Source organism: Cebidichthys violaceus, unplaced genomic scaffold, assembly GCF_023349555.1.
Source record: "Cebidichthys violaceus isolate CVI_PGR_0920_01 unplaced genomic scaffold, fCebVio1.0.p SCAF_19, whole genome shotgun sequence".
NCBI lineage: Eukaryota > Metazoa > Chordata > Actinopteri > Perciformes > Stichaeidae > Cebidichthys > Cebidichthys violaceus.
In genome coordinates this window covers 7,712,460-7,739,841 of record NW_027176361.1, presented here as the reverse complement: position 1 = coordinate 7,739,841, position 27,382 = coordinate 7,712,460, and the positions used below count along the sequence as shown (strand labels likewise).

General features: G+C 40.5%; 1 protein-coding gene across 1 annotated transcript in view; it reads left to right on the top strand.

Annotated features, from left to right (window-relative positions):
* The window catches only part of LOC137874629 (collagen alpha-1(XXV) chain), a 146,474-nt gene that overhangs the window by 66,674 nt on the left and 52,418 nt on the right, over positions 1-27,382 (top strand). Inside the window, exons 3-4 of the mRNA XM_068713471.1 lie at positions 14,644-14,688; positions 18,454-18,461. Coding sequence (XP_068569572.1) covers positions 14,644-14,688; positions 18,454-18,461 — 53 coding nt within the window. The remainder of the gene's footprint in view (positions 1-14,643; positions 14,689-18,453; positions 18,462-27,382) is intronic.

Sequence of the window (27,382 nt, the reverse complement as noted above, 5' to 3'; positions counted from 1 at the left end):
AGTAGCTCCCAATACAGCACAAGAGACATCCCCTATGGGACAAACCAATTTGGCCCAATATATGTGAGGAGTTGTCACCTTTTGCAACCATGGGTGACTCGAGGTAGTTTCGTCACTGTTCCTGGCCAAGAAATGGTCTCTAAGAATAGTTACTAAGATTAAGAGGTTCTGGGAGATGGATTTCTTTTTTTTTAACTTTGGAGAAAGCCAGGCTGTTTTTCCTCTATTTCTAGTCTTCATGCAAAGCTTAGCTAAGCAGCTGCAAGCTGTAGATTCACATTAATTTACATCCAAGTTTGAGAAAGAAAGCAACAAAGAACATTCCACTAAATGTAAAACTATTCCTTTTAATAATGGCGAATTGTCCCCCGAGTGGGGAAAGAGGGAAAGTACTGCATAAACCAACAACCAGTGGTCTAATATTTTCTGTGTAAATCCTTTCGTACTTGACTTTCAGCTTGAGCAGTAATGTGTGTGTAGGATTGGGCAATTTCCGTGGAACAACTTGCTGCATAAATGTTTCATCAACAAGGTAAGAGGATGGAATTAACTTTTATTCCTTTTTATAAGGCTCCCCTGACTGAATGCAGCAAAATTGCTTTTACATCATGTTCTGCAGTAAAAATGAACAAGGTGTATATAAAGCCTGTTGTTATCGGCTATGACTCAGCTCCGGAGGAAGGTCCTGCTTGAAACTGTGATTGCTTTGTAAAAAAAAAATGCCCTCATTAAGGGGAATTAATGGCTCACAAAAGTAAGTGAAGTTGAAGTGGTTTGTGTGTTTTTTTTTGGAAGGAAACATTGACAGAGGTTAGAAAATCGGGAGCCTTGCTCATTTGCAGGGCTTTTCCTACCAATTTATTTCCGCTCAGAATTGCACTCCTGCTTTTGTATTCTTGATGCATCTATATTTACATCATTACAAGTCCATAGTGGCAAGATTGGCACACTTTGTGGTCTGCAATAATTTCTAATAATAGTGTTTAGTTTGGATTTAGTTGTATTGGGGATGTCTTTTGGAAACTAAAGAAGAGATTCACATCCCGGGGAGCCTTGTAGAGGGGTTTCCTGGGTTGGGAAAATAAATTGGGAGCTGGCTGACTCTTCGTGAGTGTAGGGCTGACAGTCCGATGATGACACTCTATTTTGGTTTCCACTCAGGACCCATGAAGTGCTGGGAGACACTTTCGGCATTCTCACAGGGCTCATCTGTGCCGTTTTTAGTTTATTCAGGGAAGCCATGAAATTATGTAGTCAGTAGCGACGTTTATGGGGAATTGGTTTGAAGAACCGGAGGGTTGCCGGTTCAAGTCCCCACTTGGACTTGGAGTGTGGACTGGTAGCAGAGGATAAATATCACCGTTTGCTGTGGTGTACTGATGCTTTTGTCATAAATAATCACACAGAATGCAGAGACTACATGGCATGACTATTTTTCTGAGCTTTTGCACTGCGAGTAAAGGCATCATGTTATACAAAACGAACACTCTATTGTACAAGAACAGGGAGGCTACTTAGTTGGAACTCTGCAGACCGAGACGGCAAACTTAATTACTATTTTCAACTTTGACTCATACTGTTCTTAAATATATAATATATAATAAAAGCCCTAGACATATACACTGCGTAACTGTTTACCAGAGAGAACTCAAAATCACTGCCAGAGACAGCTCTGGCTCAAGAGGATCCCGGTAGTTTGAACTCTGCCTGGTAAAAATCTATTTGAACCTTTTACTGAAAGTGTTGCAACACTCGTCAATAGTGTTGGTGCAAAATATTCGCAGGCGTGTATTTCACAAATATTTTTTTTATGTATTTGTCATGCCCCTTGTGTGTAAAGGCCTTAAAAGTTGATTAACATTCACATGTCTATGTCATGAACATACAGACATACAAAGGAGTAATGCTGTCTATCCTGCCAGCACTTTCACCAACTGTGCATGTTGTACAGGTTTGCGAGAGGCAGATGATTAGTTGCTCTGATATCCAGATGATGTTTGTTGTAACTGTACACCTACCTGCCCTACTGGAACATCAACCTTCCTTCTCAGCCTGTCAGCACCCGCTGGTCTGGTGAGATGAAGCCTTCCTGCATTCTTAGGCCGGACTTTATACTACAGATAATACCATAGCTGATGTGACATACTGCACTATTATTCTATTCACTGGAGTGCTAAATGGAAAGATTGGATTGTACTTTTTGCAGCCTGTGCTAAGCAGAGGGCTAAATTGGCACTCGTCTTTAGTGAAGGCAGTTTTGAGAGTTCAGTGGAGCATTTTCAGTTTGATGAAATTCTAGTTTCAGACTTAAATTACATCATTCTTTCATTTGAAGTGATAAAAAGATCCCTTCGCTGTCATTTCATGTCCAACGCACATTGCTAGAGTGTAACAACCATAACATCTGCCCTGACTGCAGAGTTTTATATGAACAGTGAATTCAACAACTTCACGCAACAGGCTTAAAACACTCTGCTCCAGACTCTCTGCTTTCCATTTTGCTCCTAAATCTTTCATCCCTCTATTCTACTAAGAGATCTCTTTCCCAGCTTCTCTTCCGCGCCCCTCCTCTTCGCAGCCTCTCTATCATACATTTTCCTTTGCTGTTGACAAGATAGGGTATCTATGACATAAGAGCCTGTGCCCGTCACGCTTGCATGCTCAGACTGTTGCAGGAATAATCCAACATAGGTCATGCAATGCTCAAGTAAACACCAGCCTCAGACCACCAAGGCTGGCTGGTAAGTTGAAGGATAGTAAAAATGAAGCCCTTTTAAAGCTTTGGGGATGAAATATAGTTAAGTGTAGAGAAAAAAACAATATTGCACTCACAACCGTAATAGGCAGATCAAAGGGGATGGAAACCCCAGTGAAATTGCAGGTTAGTACCAGTATTAGTTTAGATCAAAGGTCTTTCTAAAGGCTTTTGTGGTGTTTTACCATGCGGATGCTTGAGGTTTCTGCATTAAAAAAACAACACTATAAAGCCCCTGAAAACTTATAGTTTGAAATAACATCAAATATTCATGATGAATTCTGCAGATGTTTAAGTCAAAGTTAAAAGACAATCATCCTTTGTCATTATTACCAGCAGCAACAGCTACGCTGGTATTGTTGTCACCCTGTGAGATTGACTGTGAGTCATCACGGCAAAATGTGTTACTGGAGACACTCACTGTAGCGGGAACTACCACAGAGGAGGTTTTTGAGTACTTTGCCAGGTGTTTATACGTCTGCCTGTCTGTGGTGTGGCAGCTGTGCAAGATGCAGCCACACAACTTTACAGGTGTGTAGTTGAGATCAGACTGGGAAGATGTTTCTGGTCTGAGCAAAGGCGGCGCAAGTAGGAAGGTATAAGTAGTGGGGAAGGGATCTCCCCAATTAATGCCCCATACCCAGATTTGGTGACACAGCTGGTGTGATCGCATTGAAAGATGGTCGCTGATTTATTAAGAGTTTATTACTTTAAAACTCTGAAATCACTTCCTCGTTCATTTACTTATAGACACTCAAAATAAAGCCAACACTATCTCCAGGCTAAAATACCACTAGAGAGTGAGAGCATTTTTATTTTTGTCTGTAATTCAGGTAACCTGACCCTTTAATTACTTAGAATTTATATTTCAATGAGGTAAAAGATCTTGCAATGCAAATAGGAACAACTTGGAATATGTTGCACACTTATATACTGTATGAATGGAAAAATGTACAGGAAATACATAAAGTATATGATACTATATAAAAGTACATGGTATTTGTTTGCATAGTCCCAAAGAAGCACCAAATATGAGGCAAATATTTAAAGAAACTTTACTTTAGGTGCACAACCAGTGTGCTGAGAGTAGACCTACTGTATGCCAGTCTATTGAAATAGTTAAAGTGTAATAACATTTTTCAATAGCACGCAGTTGGCTTTCCTCAAGTGACTTCATCCTGGTTGAGGAACTGCAATGACTGTCCTTGAGCAGTTTGGGGTCCTGTGGTCCATGTTATATAGCTCTGCTTCTCTAAATCCATCCACACACGCACCACAGACACATACGCACACAGCACATACTGGCTCACACATCCCTGGTGATGAGAAGGTCAGCCAGCAGTCATGTCATTCGTTAGCAGCAGGTATAGGGTTACACATGATTTCAATGTGACATCCAATAGCCACAGAAGTCTTAAACACAGATAAAGTATTTCATTTGAACTTGAACAAGAGAGGGATCATTTGATGCTAACCATGCACTGTATGTCCCATTTGCCTTTTGGCATCTTGGTTGACAATTTCCTCCAGTGACCAGAAATGCTCTTGCAGCTATTTCAGCAACCAAATGCACACAGAAGAAGACACACACACACACACACTCACACACACACACACACACTCACTCACTCACTCACTCACTCACTCACTCACTCACTCACTCACTCACTCACTCACTCACTCACTCACACACACACACACACACACACACACACACACACACACACACACACACACACACACACACACACACACACACACACACACACACACACACACACACACACACACACACACACACACAGTTCTATGTGATACTGCGCATATCGCCATCATTATGTTTGGTACAACATTCGCCAAACACACCCTGGGTCAGCTTCGAAAGCAACTGATAACAAGGAAGGAGTCACTTTGTCATGTGTCCATGTGCTCATTTGGATGCCATCAAGTCACTTTTCAAAAGTCTAAATCAGGATTCTACCAGCTAGAATGATCAAATTACAGTAGTTTATCTTAAAGTACTTAAATAAGAAACGGTAGGTTAATTTGCTCGCATCTGCATCTCAGTATTTCACGGTCTAATAAGGGATATTGATTGACTAACAGAGTACTCGGGTCAGAAGCTTAAATCAGTCACTGACTGTAGCTAATCAATGCTAGGTTAGGCTGAGGTTGCTTTCCCCTCTGCGTGCCTATGCTGAGTGGATTAATTAACTTCTTGTCTTGGCCCTTCCTCAGTGTTTAATACATGTGCTTGTGCAAATCAGAATCCACAAATCACACCTGTGAGACCTTTTGTCCTTAAGCTATTGACTGCTGATGTTTCTTTTAACATGCTTCCAACACCTTGCGGGTTTCTTGGAGGACAATATGCAAGCTGACCAGACTGCTTTAGATGGCCAGTTTGTCTTGACAATCAAATTTGAGTTTTATTTATCTGGTGGATTTCTAAGCCGCTGTGCATGCATGAGTGTATGCCAAGATATAACTTGGTTATCTCTCAAAAGAAACTATTAATTTTCTCTGTGGATTACACTTCAGCTTGTCTAGGCTGGGCTAATCCTTGTTTTTCCCCTTTTCATATTTCAGACATGCGATTGTTGGATTTCTTAATTTTCTTTTTAAATGTTCAGTTAACACTCCCTCGCGTGCAAGCTTCTGTTACTAGGAGTGTCCTCAGTCCACAACGGAGCTTTCTGATAGAGCCGTCAGGATTGCCGCCTTCGCCAATTTAACTCGCAGCATAAAGCGATGGGACTTGGCCAATCGATTGGCTTATTACTGACCTCCCCTCATCAGGGAGTGTGTTGTGCTTCCATCACAACCGCAGTCTGTACTGCGGGGAGGATAATTGCAGTGTGTAGTGCACAGGGTGGGTCTCAAGTATCCCAGCACTCAGCCTGTTGCCAGAGGAAAACACATTGATCTCTGAAGGTGATGTAAAGGCTCTCTCAAAGGCCCTGCTTCCTCCTCAGGAGCGTTCCAGCCTTGACACTGAACCGAAGGAAAAACGTAGATGATCCATGCGTGCCTGCCAGCTATAGTCGTACTCATGTCATTTGTCTTTTACAAGTGTGTGTGTGTGTGTGTGTGTGTGTGTGAGTTTGACAAAGAACTAGAGAAGAGCTGCTTGTTCTGTAATGATTTTCAGTCCTTGAAACGGTTTGTTAAGAGTGTATGAGTGTGTGTCTCTTTGTTTTGGTGTTAGGTGTAAATGTCCACTGCAGGACTGTAACTGCTCAATCAGTGCAAAGTGAAAAAGCAGTTGAATTGTCTGCAATCAGTGTAGCATTGGGCAAGTCCATTTTACTGTGGTGGTGTGGGGAGAGAGATGCATTTTTAATACTAGTTCAATCTGCCTGACGCAGTGTTAATGGAGCCTGTAGCGACAGACAAATTCCTTGCATCATAATGAATTGACTCGGGGTTTAATGAACTGATAACTGGCATCTGGACAAACGCAGCGCAGGACCCAAACGACACACGCACAAACTCTCACACACACACACACACACACACACACACACACACACACACACACACACACACACACACACACACTGGCACGAAATTGCCATATCCATCTGGGATGGGTGTAGAAATGAATTAATTTCAAGTTGATAACATCCTCTGACTACTACTGAGCGTACACACATAGACAAGCTCGCAGAAAGTACGCATCATTAATTTCTTGCTGATCTCTGCGTCATAATGAACGCTGCTTTATATAATTAGTTTCAGATTTGTGTTTGGGCGATGTCCTGGGACTTTCTGACATTAACAAGTGTCCTGTTGGTACTGTGAATTAGTTTCAACTTTAACATAATGACAACACTGACATGGACTCTTGATTATATCAGAACTGTGTGTTTTCATGATGTATTGTAATTGAAAACTGCAGAACCGAGTTTCATTAGAGTTTGTGGAGCAGGCATCATTGTTCATTACCCGCACGACTGTTCGTTCAGTGAGATGTCTTGCTTTACGGCTGTTGTATAAATCAAACTGTAAATTCACAGCTAACAAATCACAGTCTCTTGAGCTGCAATGTAAACAGATGTCGATTTACACATAATGAATGCAGGTAAATACAAAGATGTTCTTGAAGAAAGTGGTAGAATCTGTTACAGCCCTTTATTCCAAAACTCTCTCTCTGTGTGTGTGTGTGTGTGTGTGTGTGTGTGTGTGTGTGTGTGTGTGTGTGTGTGTGTGTGTGTGTGTGTGTGTGTGTGTGTGTGTGTGTGTGTGTGTGTGTGTGTGTGTGTGTGTCAAAATAAGTGCACCAAAAGAGTACAATGAGTAAATGTAAAAATCAGACACAATGGTCTCTTTACTGGGCAACAGATTAAATACTATTTGGAAGAATTATTAAGGAAATGGCTATAATCATCATATTTATTCAGGAAATGGTTGCATTAGAGTTAAGTGCAGTTGGAAATAAGGATAATGAAGATATATGCCACTGAATCAGAAAATTATGTGAAATATCCTTTAGGACATTGTTTTTCTAGGTCAGGTTGGGATTCAAATGTGTGTCTTTGGAACATTTAAATAGCCCCTGAATTCTCCTGCAGAATTTGGTGTTTGTATCAAGTTGCCAAAACCCCTAAAGAGAACATGTCGGATGTCTTGATTTAACATTATAGGGTAGTAGCTTAGCCCACTTAAAATGGTAAACAAACTATTATACTATCCTGTATTATAATCCACAGTTTATTTTTGCTTGCATAATAATCCAAACAGCATGGCTCCTATTTGCTAAAGAACCACTGGCATTAAGAGAGGTTGATAATAGGGTTGCTCTTTGAAATTTAATGACATTACATGCTAACCATGCTGTAGCCTGCTATTGTATCAGATTTCTGGAATGTGGAAAGTTACATCTAATTTCCAGGAGTTGAACTTCCATTGACACAATGTGCATCTGACTTTAAGTGAATCGCAAACATCCACATATCTAATGCTTGTATTCTGAAAAAAAATCCGACCAGGGGTAAATGTCTGTGTTGTGTACATTGAACAGCTCTCGTGTGGTTTTGTATGAACCTTCAGACTACCTTTTTCAAAGCTGTGACAACCTTTAAATAGTTTGTGTGATTCTGTTATGTAGAGAAGCACATACGGGTTAATAGGATCAAGTGAACAATCAGTCATGCTACTAACATTTAAAGAGCAACAAGTTCATGGAGCCATGCACAGGACTGAAAACCAATTCATAAGAACCTTTGTTCTGCTTTCTGTCTCTTCATCTCTCTTAATAAATGGTTTGCGGAAATTAAGGGATTAGTAAAAGTAGTTAGTAAGGTCATTCGGAGTACAACAAGGGCTTCCTTTGCGGAGTGAGTTTGCTGGGTCACAAGTTCAAGAAGACCTTTCTATTTCTCTCAACACTGCCCATGACTGATGACCTCAAGAGGAGTTAGAATCTGGTGGAGACACAGTCCAGATCTTCATCTCATCCTTCTGTTATTTGTTGACTGTTTTAGACTTCCTTGAGTTTTGAATCAGAGGTTTGGCCGGAGACACACAAGTGCAGTTTAACTGTAAAGTTTAACTTTTGTAACCTCAAAGACCTCAGAGGTCAGTAGAGTAGTTCAATAAACTACTATATGATGAGTTAAATCAGGAGCACACAACTTCACACAACTTGTTGAGTGCATACAGAGAATAATAAACTGCTGAAGTGATTTCTGACCAAGGGTACTTGCACCCAGGTGGCAACAACTGGTTCTGAAAAGTGAAGCCAATGCCAAAGTTCCCAAAACTTGCATTCTTTCTAATAGCTATCTGGGGGCGTCTCCTCTGGTTGTAAGAAGTCTGCTTGTCTATGAGAAAATGACCCTGCTTCCTACTTGAGTTATTACCTCACGAAACATTGTTTAATTCATGATCCCAATCTTCTTCAGTCCATCATGATGTTCATTTATTAAATGATGGTCCCATTTAGAGTCAAATAGACGATAGAGCAGGGTACGCTCTCGTGATTGACAGGCCGCAACCACAGCATTGTTTGCTCTGAGAGTTGACTGTGTTTTCGTTTTTTACATCTTTAACCCTTTCACAGTGTGTTTTCAGTTCATGTTACATTTGTTGTCACCTACAAATATCTTATTCAGTATTCGGTTGCACTTAGCTACAACATCTCTTGTCACTTCTGGTTCCAAAAAAATAAGACGACAACCGTCAGAGTTCCAAACTAAAGTGTGGTTGAAATAATTCAAAGTAATTGGTAAGTTGTTAAGATAGAGAGATACGTAATGCATGAATGGTTTAAATTAATGGTGGGGTCAAGGATGGAGTACTTGAGTTTCTGATATGACAGGGTTGTGGGCATACGTCTGACAAAAGAATGTAACAAACTACTGAACTGCTGCACTGGATACACAAATTCTTAGTATTTAAAAGTAATCTTCGCTATTGTCTGTGAGGTTTCACCGAGGGCTCTTGAGGGGAGTAAATTGCAGACTTGACATCTTGTGAGGGGAATATTTTCTCTACATAGTTCTGTTGAAAACGTGCACATATTCCAAAGTCATTGTGCGGGAGAGGCTCTGTGTGTTAGCTGTTTTATTTTACAAATCATATTTTGACAACAATACACATCCCGTTTCAGATGACGAGAGAAGTGACATTTAAAGATGAGGCTGATTGTGAAATTGTGGTCCAATTTGTGTTTTTTTCCTTGGACAGTGGACCCAGTGTTCCATGAATTATCCTTTTATGTATTGATTTATTCATTGTCATGCAGAGTAATAAGGAAGTTGGATCAAAATTGTTGTCCTCTTTGCCAGACGTTTCCACAAAAATGTACTTGTAAAGTAACAAATGATTGTACAGTAGGAAGCCAGGTTTTGTGCAGCTTTAGTTCCGTTGACCTGGATACCCAATAGTTGCCAGGATTAATAAACTTATCCATCCATGTTGTGGGTTTAAATGGACTATGTTAAAGTCCATTTTGACTAAATCTCCTTAAATCCTTGGAATGCTTGTAAAGACATTGATCATCAGATTTTTTGAGAAATATTCTGAACATTTCATTCAACCACAGCTCCAAGTTTCTAAGTAGCTTGAGATGGCCCAATATACTGTATCCTTGAATTATGATATAGACAGACTGAAGAGAGACATTTTGCAAATGTTTTAAATCTTTTTTCAAAGATATTGAGCTGTTTGACAACACAATAATGACGCAGACATGACTTTTACACCGTGATGGAACTTGACAATCACAACAAAACCATTGTCATACATTTCAACTGGAAATTGAAGTGTAGTGTTTATAGAACAGCATACGAAAGACGATTTCTTTTTTTTTTTTGGAGAACCAAATCATTCAAAGACGCCGGGCGTCAAAGTCACGCCAGCAAAACAACGGTATGTCAGTTTCTTAAAACATTGGCACTGGAATTAATGTGGAATTAATTGCCAATGACATTTCTCCCAAACAATCATTCTAGACATTTTATTTTTATGACTTGTATTTAAACAGTGAGGTCAGCATGCGGCACTTTTTGTATCCATGAAATAGGGTGGTGGTTTACAATTTAGCATGACAGCAAGGGAACATAGTTTTAAAATGAACCATGGAAAATGTGTAGGGAATCAAACATGACATCTTTCTATGTTTGGCACTAAGTTCTCAATAAGCAGGTGTTTGTTGCATGGCCTGTAGAAAGTTTGTTTGTTTCAGTGATGCACACACTGCAACACTGTATCCCTTATTAACATACCATGAACTTATTTGAATCATTACTCAACAAACAAAAACAAAATCAAATAAGTGCAGATGATATTTTAACATGGGACAATGCAAACTATATCTTAAACATGCTGAGAAGTCTAAAGCCAATTCCCTTCAAACCTAATTTACTTTGGAGGTTGTAGCTGGTACCCAGTTTGATATTTTTGGCATAACTTTTAGTCTGAGGAATGGCTGTATTGCTTTGCAAGAGTACCATTGAGTGGTCTGATTATGTACATCAAGCTCTGAAACAATGCTGGTATTGTTAATGAGTCAGTTCTGGGCTGGTTCACTTTAAACTGATTGATTCGGAGGAAAAAGAGAAATTGAGTAGAGCTGCAGTTCTGTTCGCTGTTCAGAGCATATCAATATTGTACGGATGATGGGTAGTATTAAAACGCAATTGTGTCTCAAATGTATGAAATATAAACACGTTTATTATGTCAGGCAATCCGAAGCTTTGAAACAATGTTGTAATAAACAACTCAACAACAACAGAGCCATGGCTTAAAAGAGCATGTTTCACAATACTGCCAATTACGTGGGATTCTTTTCTGCCAAATAGCATTAAAATGACAACTTCTATCAGCATTTTGGACAAAAACAGTCTGTGGGATTGTAAACAATCTTGTGTTGTTTTACTGTTCCTAAAAAAAGCAGAATATGAATAAGACTTAAAAGCATTGTGCTGATGGTTCCATGCTGCTCTCACAGCTAACCTGGTGCTGTTTACATCACAATCTGTTGCCATCATATTAACAGATACAATGTTTGAGAAGTTCTAGAATGTAGAATGACAATATTGAATATTAACATAGTCAATATTCCAATTTGCAGTGTGTTGTGAAGTTTGACTGTATCTTATCCTGTATCTTATCCTGTATCTTATCCATGTACAATTAATGAATAACTTTTGCAGGCATTGACATTCACTGCTTACATTGCATCGTAGTCAGTGCATATTTGAAACTCTGACCTGAAAGTTTATCGTGGGGTCTTGTGTCATATTTGGAGTTAGCTGTGTTGATTTTGAATTGTTAAGATACGACTATGTAGCCAAACTATTTATTTAATTGTAACAAATACTATATTTGTATTTTTAACATGGTAAAATTTGAGTTGCCTGATATTTGTGTAAAACTAAAACAGCCATGCTGTCAACTAATGAGGCTGTACTTGGACATAGTGGTGTATTGAGTTGAATGCTAACATCAACATGCTAACAGGCTGATGTTCAGCAGGTTATAATGTTTACCATCATAGAGTCTTTGGAGTGTTAGCAGTGTTAGCATGCTATCATTTGCTAATTTGCATTGAACACAAAGTTCAGATGAGGCTGATGGGAATGTCGGTAGTTTTCAGGGTTTTTGGAAAGTTTTGGTCAAATTTAGAATTTTTATGTGATGCTGGAACTAGTAGAGGCATTCATGTATCACCAAAGTTACAATCCACCCTTGGGGGGACATGCATGTCTGAATACAATTTCATGGCAATCCATCCAATTTCAGTCAAAACCACAAATGTAAATATTATGGCGGCGGTAAAGGAAAAGAAACTTGGACTCATCCTCTGGGGACCCGGATGTCTGTACACAGTTTCTTGACGATCCAACCAATAGTTGTAGAGCACAGCATATCTAGAGCACAGTTGTGGACTGACTGACTGACTGACATCGCCATCCATAGAGCCACACCAGCAGCACGGCTTAATGTGAAGCCAAATAGCACTTACAATGTGGCTTTCTGCTGCTTACTTTCTAAAATGCAGGACCCACCATACAACACAATGTAAAAACACAATACACAGGGGCCATTTTGATTTGTCCGACCGCAAACTCTGTCCGACCAAACAGTTCACTTTGATTTATTTCCCCTTTAGACTCGAAAGCTGTTGAAAAGGTTGAAAAGGTTTCAACAGTTCCTAGTGTTCATAGTTGTTGACCCTCATCATAAAATTCCCTGCCACATTTTTTCTGAAACCACTGTTCCATGACAGTACTTGGGATGCTGTGAGAAAATAGTAGGCCAAATACAATGTTTTTGAGCATGAATAATGTTTTTCCTTGACAGGCAGCTTAAGATCTCTCAGCACTTTAGGACTCAGTTTGAGTCTGATTGATTTTATTTATGACCAAAGGATTCACAAAAAATCTTTTTTTTTGTCTTAATTGATTAAAAAACATCTGATAACTTCCTTTGACTGGTCCTGAACTTTAAGTTATTCTTTCTCTTGTGTTTCATAAACTGAAACTTTATAGCATTTTTCTTGGCATATTTCTACAAAGTTTTAAATGTTACTGGTACAGTTGCTTGGTATCTCTCCTTACAGTCTATAATCGGAATAAAAATATTGCGACAACTAAAGTAACTCATGATATCTGAAAATAATGTTGGGTATTTTGTCTTGACCACCAACTCCCATGTGGGGGGAGTGTTTTCTCTGCAGCTGTCAAGAACACACCACCAAAATCAGGAGGATGTCGTATCGACACACAAAAAAATCCTCTCCGAGGAGTCAAATGTCATTTCAAAGTGAGCAATAACGAAGTGACTGCCAAGTGCAGTAAACCCCCTTCTGTTTCTTTTAAAACCTTGAAAAACAAACCTATGGAGAAACCAGGGTTGATGTGAATCATAGTAAAGTGAGAGTCAAACTCCACCTGTGGTTACATACTGTAAACTGTGCCTGGACTCTTCGCTGGCAGCGCCTGACATTATCCTGGAAACGGTCCAATAGGAGCAGAGTTGGAGACTGAAGTGGAGCCAAACAGTGGGATCAAATTGAGGACTAAGAGTTGCGCAATATAATGCTGCATTTTGCACCCCAATAACATATCTGGAGTGTCCTAAAAGGCAGTGTTGTGATTTATTTAACTTTTTACTTTGTTACTTTTATTCCACTTCCGTATAGAGGGAATCATTCAGAGGTAGCAGGAATGTATATTGGATGACATACTGAAAAATAAAGAGAGGTTTATGTACAGGCTGGGGGTTGGAGGTAATTAGTATGGTTGTTTTGTACTCTTAGTCCTGTTTCTTTAGCTGACGATAAAAGCCCCATGTCACAAAGTCATCGTTTGGAGCAACTTTAGACACCCAAGCAATTATTGTCGAGCTTTGCAGTCTGTTCAAAATCTTTCACCGACCCTATTATACTCCTGTAATTATCTTGAACCTTAACATGGCGACAAAATGTTATTCTTTGTCGGTTTGGGTGTTAAAAGAGTCTCCAAAACAATTTGCATAATAACTCTTCACAGCATTGTTGCTGCCTGAAATTGGATATGAATATTTTCTGTGATGCAGAACCAGACGGGGAAGATTGTTCCTCTTGGTTACATTAACTTCCAATCTTTTTTTATCCTGACAACTCCTTTCATGTTGAGTGGAAAGAGCAATTTTCCTTACTAGACATTATCCATTCCATTGCAAGTTGACAAGCCTCGTCAAATGGAGTGGAGAGTCCCTGTGTACTTCTGTGTAATCATACAAGCCCAACTTTTAATTTCCAGCTCGTCTAAAAGTCACAGCTTTACCCTTTGACTATACTGTCAATACACACGCTTTTTGGGGCAGAGAGCAAACAAAATGCCAATGCCTGAAAAATTGTTTCCAGCTGCCAACCTCAGGAAAAGCCTGCATTGCTGGGAGGAATGGATCATTTTGGGAGAGATGCTCCCACTTTCCAAACTGAGAACTAAACCTTCATACAATACGACCCAGTCAAGTCTTCAACATGTAAAACCTGGCAAGGCGTGTAATTGTTTTACTCCTCCAGCTGTGCTTTAGCAGATTGATGGCACTGACAGAAAAATGGCAAACAGGAAAACACTGTCTAGGTAAACAAATTAAAAGCCAGGGCATCCGTGCTGAAAGGGGAAAAAAGAGGATAAAGAAACACGGTTGACAGCATGAAACACAGTGTGTGTTTCCTTTTTTCCACCTCAGGTTATGTATAAATATAGCCTAAATACTTAATGAACCTTGAGATTTTGAGGTGTCTGTCGTCCAAAGGCAATATTTTTTAGTGGCTCTTTCTCCTGCTGTATGGTGGTTAGACTGTGAGAATACTTGAATAATATGAAACCATTATGAAACAAAAAGACAATTAAATTACTAAAATGTATTACATTCTTCTTTTTTTGCAGGACCTCCGGGAAAGCGAGGAAGAAGAGGCCGCAATGGAGAGCCTGGTATGTGTGTGTGTGTGTGTGTGTGTGTGTGTGTGTGTGTGTGTGTGTGTGTGTGTGTGTGTGTGTGTGTGTGTGTGTGTGTGTGTGTCAGAAACATTCAAGGAGTAATTCAGGAGGACATCAGCAAATCATACTGCAGTTACAATCATGTAAAAGTACACTGTATATGTTGTATATGAGGCCAAAATAGGTTATAGATGTGTACTTTGTGGCCTGGTGGTTTCAGTGTTCACTTGGATTGTTTCCGCTTCAGTCGCTATAGAAAAACAAAATTTTCACAAAACTGTGAGACAGTGATGCCCGAACTTGTTGAAGCGGATGACGTCCGTGTCCAGGTCTTGAGACACACTAACCCTCTGATGGTGATCCTACTTCGAAGTTCACCATATACAGTATAGCAGTTGTTTGTTTCCACAAATTCAGCAACACGTTGTCGTAATACGTTCTCCAATCTCCCCTCCCTCCTCCCACACACTCTCTCTCTCTCTCTCTCTCCTGAGCTGACTCAACAAACTTGGCGCAGCCGAGGCCTCGGGTATCCAGGATAAGGACATGTTTTGCGGCGACACTACCACAGACGTGTCACAACAAATTGAATTCACAGCGAGAACATGCGCTTGGCGAGGAGCTGCATCCACACTCCGTTCACCTGATAGTGAAAGTGATAATGGGCTCCGGAGTGTGGCAGTGTTTCTGTATTGAGAGTGCCTTGCAGCAGAGAGCAGCCAGCGCTTTGGAACAAAAGTACTGCCTTTGTAAAGAGAAATTAGAGACACAGGGCAAAGTAAGGTCCCAATTTTAAATGAGGTAGAGTAATAAGGGAGCGGTTTGGTTTCACAGCCTGAGAAACAAACACTGGGAGGGGAGAAAAAAAATCTGCTGGTTTTACCACCAAATCCAGCCGCTACTTTTTTAAAGTCCCAGGAATTAAATCTAATGGGCTGTTATTTGAGTATCAAAGATTTTATTTCTTCCTTAATTTTTGATTTTGTCAAATTAGTTTTGAATCTCATTGTGGCCATGTTGAGATGTGAATCAGTGTGGTGGGGCTCTCTGCCTTTTCTTTTTTCTGAGTTACATAATACTCCAGTAATCCAGTGGATGACTTGAAAGTCAAGGGAGATGAAAAAAAAAAATAGATATCAATTGACAGACAACAGTTCAATGTTCTGGTTGGCTGCAGATCTGTAATAGCGCTGGTCTTTGTTTACACAGAGTTTAACTTTTCAAATAAAAGTCCTTCATGACAGCATATTTCAAATGGCACCATTGAGCGAAGACGGTTCTTTCTCTCCCTGGTCAGCCAGAGCAGATGTGGAGAACGTGAACCGCTTCCTCCAAACAAATCAATTGGAAACAAGCAAGCAATCATAACCCACTCGCAATGTCTGGACTTGAGAGGCAGAGTGGCCTTTGGGAAGACAATAAGGAACAATTGGGATGACAGGCCTTACCGCTCTGTGTAACAGCCCAAATTACAGCACTAAACAAGGCTGAGGTACGTTGTCAAATCAGAGTGACCTGAGTACCTGAATGAGTTTTATTATTGTCAGCGATGCAGTGTTTACACTAGCTTTTTTATCTGTATGTTCACTGGTTACGCTCAGCGTCCACAAACACATTCATGCCATGTAAATGGCTTTACGAAAGAAAATGCTTTCAAAGTCCTTGTACAGAGAATGTCATTTTAAATTTGGGCACTTTAAATGCCCGAAAGGTGATTCTGCATTAGCATGCAATTATAGCTCAGTTATTTCTGCTGCATTTACTGTTTAGATATGTTGGCAGGCATAAAACAACAACAATCTGAGTAGAACTCATCGAAGCATTTAAAAGAAAATATGCTGGCACCATGCTGCATTATTGGAGCTCAGTGTCAAACTAGGTCTACACGTTCAACGGCAGAAAACTTAAAAAAAAAAAAGATTATTTAGGAGACATTATTTATACGACTGAAAAATTCAGTCCTTGACGGGCACTGGCGTGCGGCATTCTGCACTGTGAGCCTTCTGCAAATCCAATTTCCCTCTTTTAAGTTCACAACACTGGTTGATGTTGAAGGAAAGCATATTTAATTCATGATTCGCTTAAACCAAAAGTAAGTAAGCCGCAGCAAGTTTCCCACAAATTCAGGGTGAGGTGTTTTGCAGTTTACTCATCTACAAAGACGAAGGGAATGCTCTCGCCCAGACTTGGAACAAATAGGAAAAAGACACGGTGATATTTACCTATGCATAAAAAATGAATGGGATACTTTATTAGGATCTCTTGTTTGTCTACCCGTAACATATGGAAAGGAAAAGTGTGGCATGACAGTTTAGGATGAAAACGTTTTTGTAGCAGTGAAAGCAACACTCTCAGACTGTTCCAGCAGGTGGCCAACACTGGAAAGTGTATAAAGTTCCCTCCCATATTTTCCCTGTATGAATAATAGGCACGTTTTACTGATGAACTTGCCTTCACAAACGGAGGAATTGATGCTCATTCGTGAGCCGTTTGAGCAATTTAACCTTACAGTGTGGCATCAGTGTCGAGCATGAAGAAAAGCACCTCTTTCTTTGCAACAAAAGCCTGACTTTTCTTTTACAAAGTGAGTTAGAAAGCCCCACTGCATCCTATCTTTAACCTTTATGTTATGTTAGAGCAAAACAACAACTTTCACCCACCGTGGTGTAAGCAATCACACATTCAATGAAAATGCCTGTGAAGTGAGTTCAGTAACCTTTGACAAGCTGTGGGGGAAATGACTAGTGGTGCCAGTGTGGGAACAGAAAGTGAAACTCAAAGTGAGCTTTGAGGCTGAATTATGTAACATTATGTCACAGACTATTTCATTTTACATGGATTATATTTCATCAAATAATGTTTAAAGCCATCAAATTTAAGAATGCATACCTTTTGAGGTGGCTAGTATGTGCTTTGCAGCATATTGCACATTTTTATCACACAATTTCTTTGATTTCCCATAATTGCTCGTTGCAAACGTTGAGCCATTCGACACAGTGGGACAGGTTTATTAAAAGCTAAGTGGTCTACTGTAACTCAACGATCCATTAAATATTGCTACAGAAGTGCAGCCCAGCGAGCCTCAAACATACGGCTCCTTAAATGCTCCAGCTGTTGGAATAATTTAGACTTTCCCCTGGTCATGAAGAAGAACAGTTCAAGGACATAAGACTTGTAAAGGAACAAATAATCCCATTTTTTTTCAGGTTAGAGCAGCTGGGTACCTTTTTAATAAGAACCTAAAGACCCTAAATGATTTGCAGGGCCCTGAAGTGCGTTGGCACACAGTCCTTTGAGCAGCAGTAATTGGGGAAAAGACGAGTGTCACCTCACAAGAACGTGGGAGCATTTTTTAACAAGCGTGCAACCCCATGTAGTAGTGAAATTAGAGTGACTTACGAATGTAAAATGTGATCACCAGGCCTAGTGGCCATTGTTGGCCCGACTGCATGGAAAATAGATTGGAATCTTTTGTCGCAGTGCTATTGTTGTATACCATAATGAATGTAGAAATAGAAGTGGAATGTTGGAGTTATACTGAAGTAGAATGTCTGTGTATTCTGCATTGTCAATGAACGCATCATGGAAGAGACTCATCTTTATTGAATGTTCCTTCCCAAAGAACAAAATCTCAGCAAGAGCCTGATTTCCCATCTGAGTTATTTGGATATGTGGTTTCAGTGGAACATTGATGATCTGAGTCTGTTTGATCACTGATTGAAAACACACTAAGTACTTTTTTTCTTCTTTCTCTTTCAGGACCTCCTGTAAGTATGCCTGCCTCACATCTTCCCCAACTGTGATACCTGTGAAGGTAAAAACAGTCGAACATAACTGCAGGATGCAGTTCAGCTTATGCTTCTTCACTGTTTTGAAGTCGGGAACAATTTACCTGAAAGCGAAATATTTGCATAAAACCATAATGTGGTACATTTTGGGCTCCCTTGCCGTAACCATTAGGTTGCCAGGTAACCAGTGGAGACTCCAGGTAAAACTACAAACTGTGATTTTTGTACAGCTTAAACAAACAAGATGTAACATTTTAATTAGTGAGCTTTAGACTTTGTACGAGGTGGATGTTAAAAAAGTATAAAACTATGTTTTTACAATTGATGTAAAAGACAAACGTGCTGCCAGAAATCTCCGTTGTACCACACAGTAAGACTCCATTATTAAATGAATCTCTTTATCCCTGCCTTCACCTAATGGGGACCCTCGTCCCTGTCATTTGGGCAATCTGGTGTGTAATATTCTTGCTACCATCCTCCATCCCTGCCAGATCCTTGCACCCGAACAGATTATCTCACCTCATTACACTGCCGGGTGATCACACATCCACTCCCCTGAACAGATGGAAAACTTCAGAGTTTCCCCAAAGATGAAGACAAACCCATACTTGCATAAGCACCGAGGATTGGGACAGTTTGCTGTATAACCGGGTCAAGCGGGCACTGTATGTGTGTGCGCCGTTAAAATTATTTATAGTCCAGAGGCATGTGTGATTGAATAGGTATAATAGCGTGTGCCGACTGAGCTGTAAAAGTTGTAAGTTAATCCTCAGAGCCTTCTCAGACACCCGCTCCTGGGGTTCTGGGATGTAAGTAAGTGCAGGTGGTCTCACTTCTCCGACTCTCTCGCCAGGCCGTACATCTGACATATAAAATCATACTGTGAGATGTCTCAAGAGCCTGCAAAATATTCTCTCTGAAAAGTTGGATTTGCCTGTAAATGTATGGGCTGACTGTTTTGTTTGGTACCTGGAGGATTGTTCCTTTGGGTGAGAAGTAGTAAATCCAGTGCACAAACAGTAGGTACCTGACAATGCTCCAGTTGTGGCCAGCAAATCACCCTCTGATGAAGTCATTATAGGAAGCAGAAGGAGCTGTAAATGTTTGGTTGGGGTCCTTTTTTTTTGACTGTAGAAAAAGCAACCAGGTTTAAGCAGAACCTCTACTGGACTAAGCAAAAAGGTTATAATGTACAATACAGACCAAAAAAAACCTGAAGGCTGACTGCATTTCTAAAAACAGACTTCAAAAACAGTCTTATAAAAATGCAATGATCTGGCAATGACTCACCCAATGGTCACCAAATCTGTTTCCGAAAAAAAAATTCTCATGCGGTTCCTCATCTGGTATGCCCACCCGGGGGCTGGCAGGGGACACGTCTCTATGAATATTCAACAGCTCCCTCTATAACTCTGGGAACACTGTGTAAATTGTACCCAGCCCCTCTTAACCAATAAAATAACCACTGCTGAGGTCATTACAGATCTCTGTGACTTAATCGTTACTCGGCCGCCGATGAATGGACAGGGACCTGCAGTTGCAGTGACAGAAGGAGAAATTAGATCTCCTCAATCAAAGCTCATCAGGAAAGATCTTCATTCGTGGCTCGCGAGCAGCGTTAAGACATGCAAAAGTGATTTGCTTTCATGTAATTTCCTTTTCCTCCACGACTTGGGCTTTTGTGTCAATTTCGCATGGGATCACGGGGTCAGTTGTCAAGTAATGTTTAGTTGGAGATCTCCTCTTGTCTTTCAGACACACTGGAAAACTATTAATGGAGACATGTTACAGATATGGGTCGAGGGGATTTTCAACTTTTGCAGCATTTACAAGAAGAGTATTTTGCCTCCTCTTGCTACTGAAACCAGAGGAATGTTTGTGTGTGACATGACAGCTGAGGCAAGAATTATAATGTCTTTGCTTCTCATTTTTTTAAATCGTCTTTCCTCATATTTCTGCGGCTCTTCAAGACCGGCCCGTGTCAAAACATCAACCCCAAGCACCAACCGCTGTGTGTGTGTGCGCGCACACCATTTAGCGCCAATCAAGCATAAAACACCATCCCTGGGGCTGCACAAGAGTACCCACTAACACCACCCGCCGACTGTACTTTTTTTTAGCACAGACTGTATGCCATTCTAAATTAAAATTATACAGAAAGAGAAAGAAACTTGTATGCTTTGAAATCGGCTTAGATGGAAGGGGAAATATTTGAAAACGATACAATGTTGGAATAGCAAACCCACTTCAGCATGCCTCTGCACCACACTGGAGTCTCAAGCCAGACCAGTTACAAGTCAGTCATGTTAGCCATGAGGTAAATAAAGCTGGGTGCGTCTGTATCTGTATTTGACAGGTAGTTTCCACCTCCCTGCTTCACAAGCTGAGATTCCAGAGATGCAGGTTGAGTATGAACTGTCACAGCGTATGAATTATGCAGCTGTGCTACAGGGATTACAGGCAATGTGGGGGTGAAGCAGAGGAGCCCAGACGCCCTCCACCTTTCATCCTTCATCTGCTATGCGCCGCAGCTCCACACCTGTTAATAAAACATATTCCAGCTGGACTTTGATCACTTTTTCCTTACGGGAGTGGAGAAGGCGTCATTTTATCAAAAGTGAGACTCTAGTTAGAGTTAAGGGAGGCTCTGCATGCTCTGATGTTGTGTTAATTTAGACTTATTACTCTGCCCATTAACAGTTTCACATCAGAGCACGGACGCAGAATGGAGACGCACAGAGGCTTTGGCGTGTGAGAAGGCTCGCCAAGAGCTGCAAGTGGATCTATCTGACGTGGCTGCTCATTTGGGCTCATAAGGGCAGTGGTGCCTGAGGAGGCACTGGCACTGGACGTGACAACCTTAAGAGTTTGACCTTTTTATATGTCAGTTCTCTGCTCACGCTGTGCCCATCAGCAGCACTTGTCTGTCAGCATGTGACGAGAGGCAGCGCTCGGGCCAACCGAGAGCTTGACTCACAGTGATTTGAAGCTGTTAATAGTGCGCGTTAGCTGGCTGAAGAGGCTGAGTACTCACAGGGGAAACTGTCATTACCTTGGCGTGGTAAGAGAATTGGCACAGTATGACTGCGATGCTTGCAGTTTTAAGCTGGAAAACAGTTGTGTGCTTAGGATGTATGCATACAGGTGAGTTCTCCGTCTAATCTCTCTTCAAGTCTTCTGCTTTTCACCAGTATTTTACCAACCTTTCCAAGAGCACTAATGCCACATGCATGCCTGCCTTTAGTCCCTCCTCTTCTTTTAGCATTTCAAATGATGAAAAGCTACACCAATAGTGCATTCTTTTTTTTTTTTACCTTCCTCTGAACGCAGAGTTTCTTTATCTGGAACATCCCTTCCAGAAACTTTTCTTTGAAACTGCTTAAGATTTTCTGCCATAGGAAGAATACTGCTAGCTGCCTTTAGATCTGGCTGGTTGACATAAAAGGCATCAGGGGTGCAGCAGGGCGGGAAAGTCACCACAGAGAGCAGACACTACAACTCCTGCATACTGCAAAATACAGGGAGCTTTCCCTGGTGATGGGCTTAATCAGCATTGTGTGAACTCATTTGGCAAGGGCTTTAATGTAACTGGTGTTCATTTACATGCAAAAGCACTCTAGCTTTACGAAAAGGCTTTTTGATTGAGAGGAATTTTCCATCAAATGATGAAAAATGTAGAGTGGCCATTATGTGGTTCTAATTGAATCAACAGAAGAAGTAAAATAAATCTATTTTCAACTGGAGCATTGTCCCTTATTCAACATTTTATATCCAGGAGAAGAATTTTGTGGGTCAGAAATTTGCTTGCATATTGTGCAGACATAAAAAAAAAAATTGGCTTTGGTTTTAAGCTTTTTATGGATACATTTTGGTTATATCTGTTTAAATGTTTCCCCTTCTCAGGAATGAGGAGACCTTCCCTTATTGAGATTGTGAATTAGAATCTCCTCCATGTTTGATTTGCACCTTGACGCTGTGTCTCACACAACACACACCTCTAACCAGTCACACCATCAGTTTCAGTTGCTTCAGTTCACAGCGTCCCTGCTCCCACAGGAACATCACACACATAACAACTAACACACACACACACACACACACACACACACACACACACACACACACACATACGCACACATTAAAGTCATTTTATGCCGGCTAATTGTGATACACTGTGAATATGGGAACCAGATGCCATTCCCAAGTCAGTTTTCCAGTGTGGTTTTCCTATCCCTGCCTAACCTCTGCGTCCAGATTCCCCCCGACGAGCACCATTCACTTGTGGTCGTCCTCTTCTGCCCATTCTGCTCTGATTACTCACATCCCTGTCCTCTATTAGTTAGAAGGGAAAAAAAGTCCCCCCAGGGCCTGTGCAGAGCTAACAAATGGAAGTGTACATATAGATATTTGTTTTTACTGGATGTGTTTTACTCAGTTCCCGATATGTGCATGCTTAAAATGTAGTAGATTTCACTTACAATGATGCCCACAGTAGGTTTTAAGCTGCAAACAGCTAAATGTGCATTTTTCAGTTAACTTACCACTATTTCCACTTTTGCATTGGTGCAATTGATTAAATCTGTGTATCCAAATGGAATATTTCAACTTTGCTGGGTAGAGAGGTTATGGGAAATGTTGAGAGAATGAATGCTACATTACTTTCTTTCCATTGAATCACTCTTCAAAACACCTCATTGCTGGTGGATTGTAATCTTTGAAAGAAGAGTTTCAGCATTTTTGGCAAGAAAATTTAAATTTGATTGCACTCACAAACATATTCTCCAAAATGTAGAATTTTTTTATTTAAATCAGCCAGGTTAAACTCAGTCCAGATTGTTGTGAAATCTAGAACTCTCACTTCCAATGTTTGGCAAACATGATGCATCACTTAACTGTGTGAAGTGTGTAAGTCAGGGTTTAGTCTTTTCAAACCCTTTACTATGGCCCTGCTCCCACTTTTGTGGTGAGCAGCACTCCTCACCTGCCCCCCTCATTCCCTGTCAACACTTGGTGCCTGGAGATTTGCTTTGCTTAACTTCCTGTGTACACACATGTTTATTAATATTGTGTAGCTGTGTGAGAAAACTGCCTGCCGTAAAGAAAAGGTTGTAAAAGCGGTAGTTGTTGGCCTGTGCTCTCAGAGATGCCAGTGCTCCAGGGTGAGATGATTGGATCCATGTGGCCGGCAGTTCAGGCTACAGCAATTGCTGCCAGCCCCGTTGGCCCAGGTTCTGCAGAGAGGATATGAGCTCCGTTTGATGGATCGGTTTTCTGGACCTCGATACATTTAACAGGTCACTGTGATGAAAACGAATACACCCGAGTTCAAACGGAGGTTACATGCAGATCCCCTGTTCCTGACTTTTTGCGTCTAGTTGGATTAGGTAGATTGCGGCACAAGATTGTACTAGCAGCTTGTAGCCAAACCCACGAGAATTACTTCGCTTATGTCAACAACAGCTAAAGCTGTGGATGCGAGCCAGCCTTTTGCCTTGCACTGCACAGTGAGCCTCGCACTGTCAAGCTTTCATTCATCATGTTTTAGTAAATTACGGAAGAGTAGGAATGTGAATAATGGATATCCAGTGTTTTCCCTTCTATGTGAGTTATTGTGAAATTAGGCTGACAGACGTTTTACCTTGTGAGTTTGTGGACTTTGCCTGGAAATTAATTTTGTGATAGATGAGAAAGTTCACTTTGTTGGTAATTGATTTGATTATAATCACCTTATTTTTATTTATTTTTTGGCATTTCCTATGTCAAAGTCAACTCCTTACAGCTGAATACCATCTCCAAGACTTTAAAATCTGCATAAATTGAGCAAGAAATTTAATTCCTTTCCTTGAAAATATTTTCAGTTTTTTGGTAAGAAAAAAAAAAAAAGTTGCTCTGGGCACATTGTCACGCTTTTTTGCAAATTACCACAACCAAATTTTGCATCAGCAGAATAGCATGAAACAGGCGTAAATAAATTGTATAGCATTGCCCGTGAACTTGCGTGCATTCGCCTCCTTGTGCATGCGTATGACACAAACAAAACTTCACTATGTGCAGCTGGTCAAATACTCAGAAGAATACCAGTAAGGTTCATCGATAGTGCTAGGTTTAACTTCTTCTCTGCTTCCATACTTGGGTCACGGAATGAGATGCCTCATCTAAAAAAAAGCCACATATGAAATGTACCTCTGTGCCAGGATCATTTTATTGAACATAATTTACTCTTTATATGAAGTGAAGTAACTTGCATTGTCAGATTTGAATGGCAATGTTCATATCGCTTGTGGGTTTGGCCCCAGTTCCCTTAGCGTTTTTTAATTTCTCCGCAGACCTTTGCATATTTCTCCCCTACTCTGTTTTAAAGGTGGCAGGGGTTTTACTCTTCTTTTTCATACCAACAGCTCATTTGGGACATTGGAGACAGTGGTCATGGTTTGGCTTAGACTGGGAGGCTAGTCATGTATATGGATAGAAAAAAAGCTTAATCCTGATCCAGTGGTCCACCAAAAATTTGACAGTATCATGCAGACAGGATGCTCTGTTACAAATCATCTCATGATGGAAATTTGTCATAACTTTGGTCAGCGTTAAGCTGCAGAAGATGTGAGGCTTTAGATTGATGTGATATGTGTCATTTCCAATAAGTGCTTTGGGGGTGTCTACAATCTGTTTATCACCACACATATGACAGACAGATATTATTTTTCAGCACCCTTACACGGACAAATCTTTGATAGAGGCTTTCTGTGAAATAATTGTTCCAGCCCCCTACAGTAACAGTGAAATAATGTCTGTACACCAAATCCAGAATACACATGTTATAATATTCTCAGCTTATATTTGGAAATATGTTAAAAGGAATAAAAGACATTTCTGGAAAATGTCTTATTTGTTTTTATTGCTGAGCTTTACATGACAAGATATATGTAAACATAAAGCTACAGCAAGCAGGCAGTTAGCTTAGCCTAGCATAATGACTGGAAACAGAGCGAGAGAGCTAGCCTGGCTCTGTCCAAAAGTCCAGCAAGGACCTCTAAAGCTCACCAATCAACACATTGTATTGTATTGGTTTAATCTGTACAAGAGCAAAGTGTAAAAACAGCAAGCTGTGGTTTTACAGGGCCGGACTACTTTTTGAGCTGGAGCAGTAACTCCGCTGGATGCCTAGCAACCTCACACTGAAGAGAAGGCTACTGTGCCCCGGCGAGAAAAAGCATTTTGTTGCCTTTGGACTGAGTCATGCTAACTGGTTCACCCTTTTCTCATCATTATGCTAAGCTAAGCTAACCAGATGCTCGACATCCAGCTGCTGAACATGAATTGTTTACTTCACAATGGCTAACTAATGGTTTAACAAGCATCATAAATGAGTTTTTGCCGTTTTTTAGATATGCATGTGGCCATTCAAGAATCGAGTGTGATCTGAATGTAAAGGTGTCAAAGGCACTAAAGGGTTAACTATCCTCAACAAAGTAACACACAGTGAGCAAGTTTGATCAAACAGAAGCAGCCTGATGAGCCACGGAGCACCTGCTGGAGGGCTGCTTTTGAAAAAGAGCCAGAGCAGAAGCAGTAAAAAAAGATGTGGAAAGCATACACAGGTGCTGATTAGAAACCTTCCTTAAGGGAGACTGAAACCACAAAGCTGCAGAGACTGCTTGACAAGTAGACACCCGCTGCAGATGTACTGTAGTACAGTGCGCTCCTTTTGAAATGGTCGTTGCAGGAGAGCTGTTTAATAGTCTCTATAAAAGACTCTCACTGTACTGGCCAAAACATTTTTGGAAAAGCTCCAGTGGGTGCTGTCTGTCCATGTGATGTGCAAATGATGGGCCGTATAATGAGCAGGTGCAGACTGTGTAGCGAAAACCTTTCCACATGCTTTACGACCAGATGAAAGCTAAATGAACATGCTTTTTTTGTGCAAGATATGGTTAGGTGTGTTAAAAGCAGCATTCCACTTGTGAAGGTTAAATCTCCCACTAAATGCAGCTGAGGGAATTTTTTATTTAATCGATGCAATTTAGCAACCATTACACGTAATCAAAATATTCAGTTTCAAAAAGATAACATTTCTAATATTCATATGAAGCTCAAATGTCTGATAGCATCACTTAGCTCCCTGATTAACAACCAGGGGCTATGTCTGCAGTTACTTTGGTACGTGGGAAGATTCATTTGATAATATAAATTACAATTTGATAGCGGTAACACCTGAACACCACGTAGTGTGTGATAACTTTCAAAACACTGTTAAAAAGTGCTTTATATTAAAACCAAACTCATTTGAAACACAAGGATAAAATCAACTAAAAGTAAAAAGTAAACACAAAAAACTGAGAAAAATGAACCAAGTTATACACAGCAAAGCCATTCTAAAGAAGTGGGTTTTCAAGAAGTGATGTAAAAGAGCAGCCTTGATCTCCTCAGGTAGGCTGACTGCATAGGCTCAATCCCATTTATGTATGAATCTGGACCTTGGTAAAGACAAGGAATGACACATCTGAGGTTCTCAGGGTGCGGGATGAGACAGGCCATGAGGAGATCTGATAGTTAACTTGCTTGGGGCAAGGCCTCTCATGGCTTTGCATGTAATCAATAATATCTTAAAATCAATTTTAAAATGGTTGCCAGTGTAAGCAAGCCAGGATGGGTGAGATGTGATCATGTTTTATGGTCCAAGTCAAAATCATTAGCAAGCGAAGTTAAAAAAGTTAGCTAAGTAATGGACTAACAGAAGAGTTAGCTGAATGTCATTGACAAACAGTTGTAGTCAAACATCAAACAGGTTGCTGGCTCAGTTAATCAGACCTGTTAGCCGGGAATATCTACTGTAGAAATACCAGCGGACTCATTTCTTCCCTCACAAACAAAACAAGCACATGTTTTTGTGCCCTGTTATG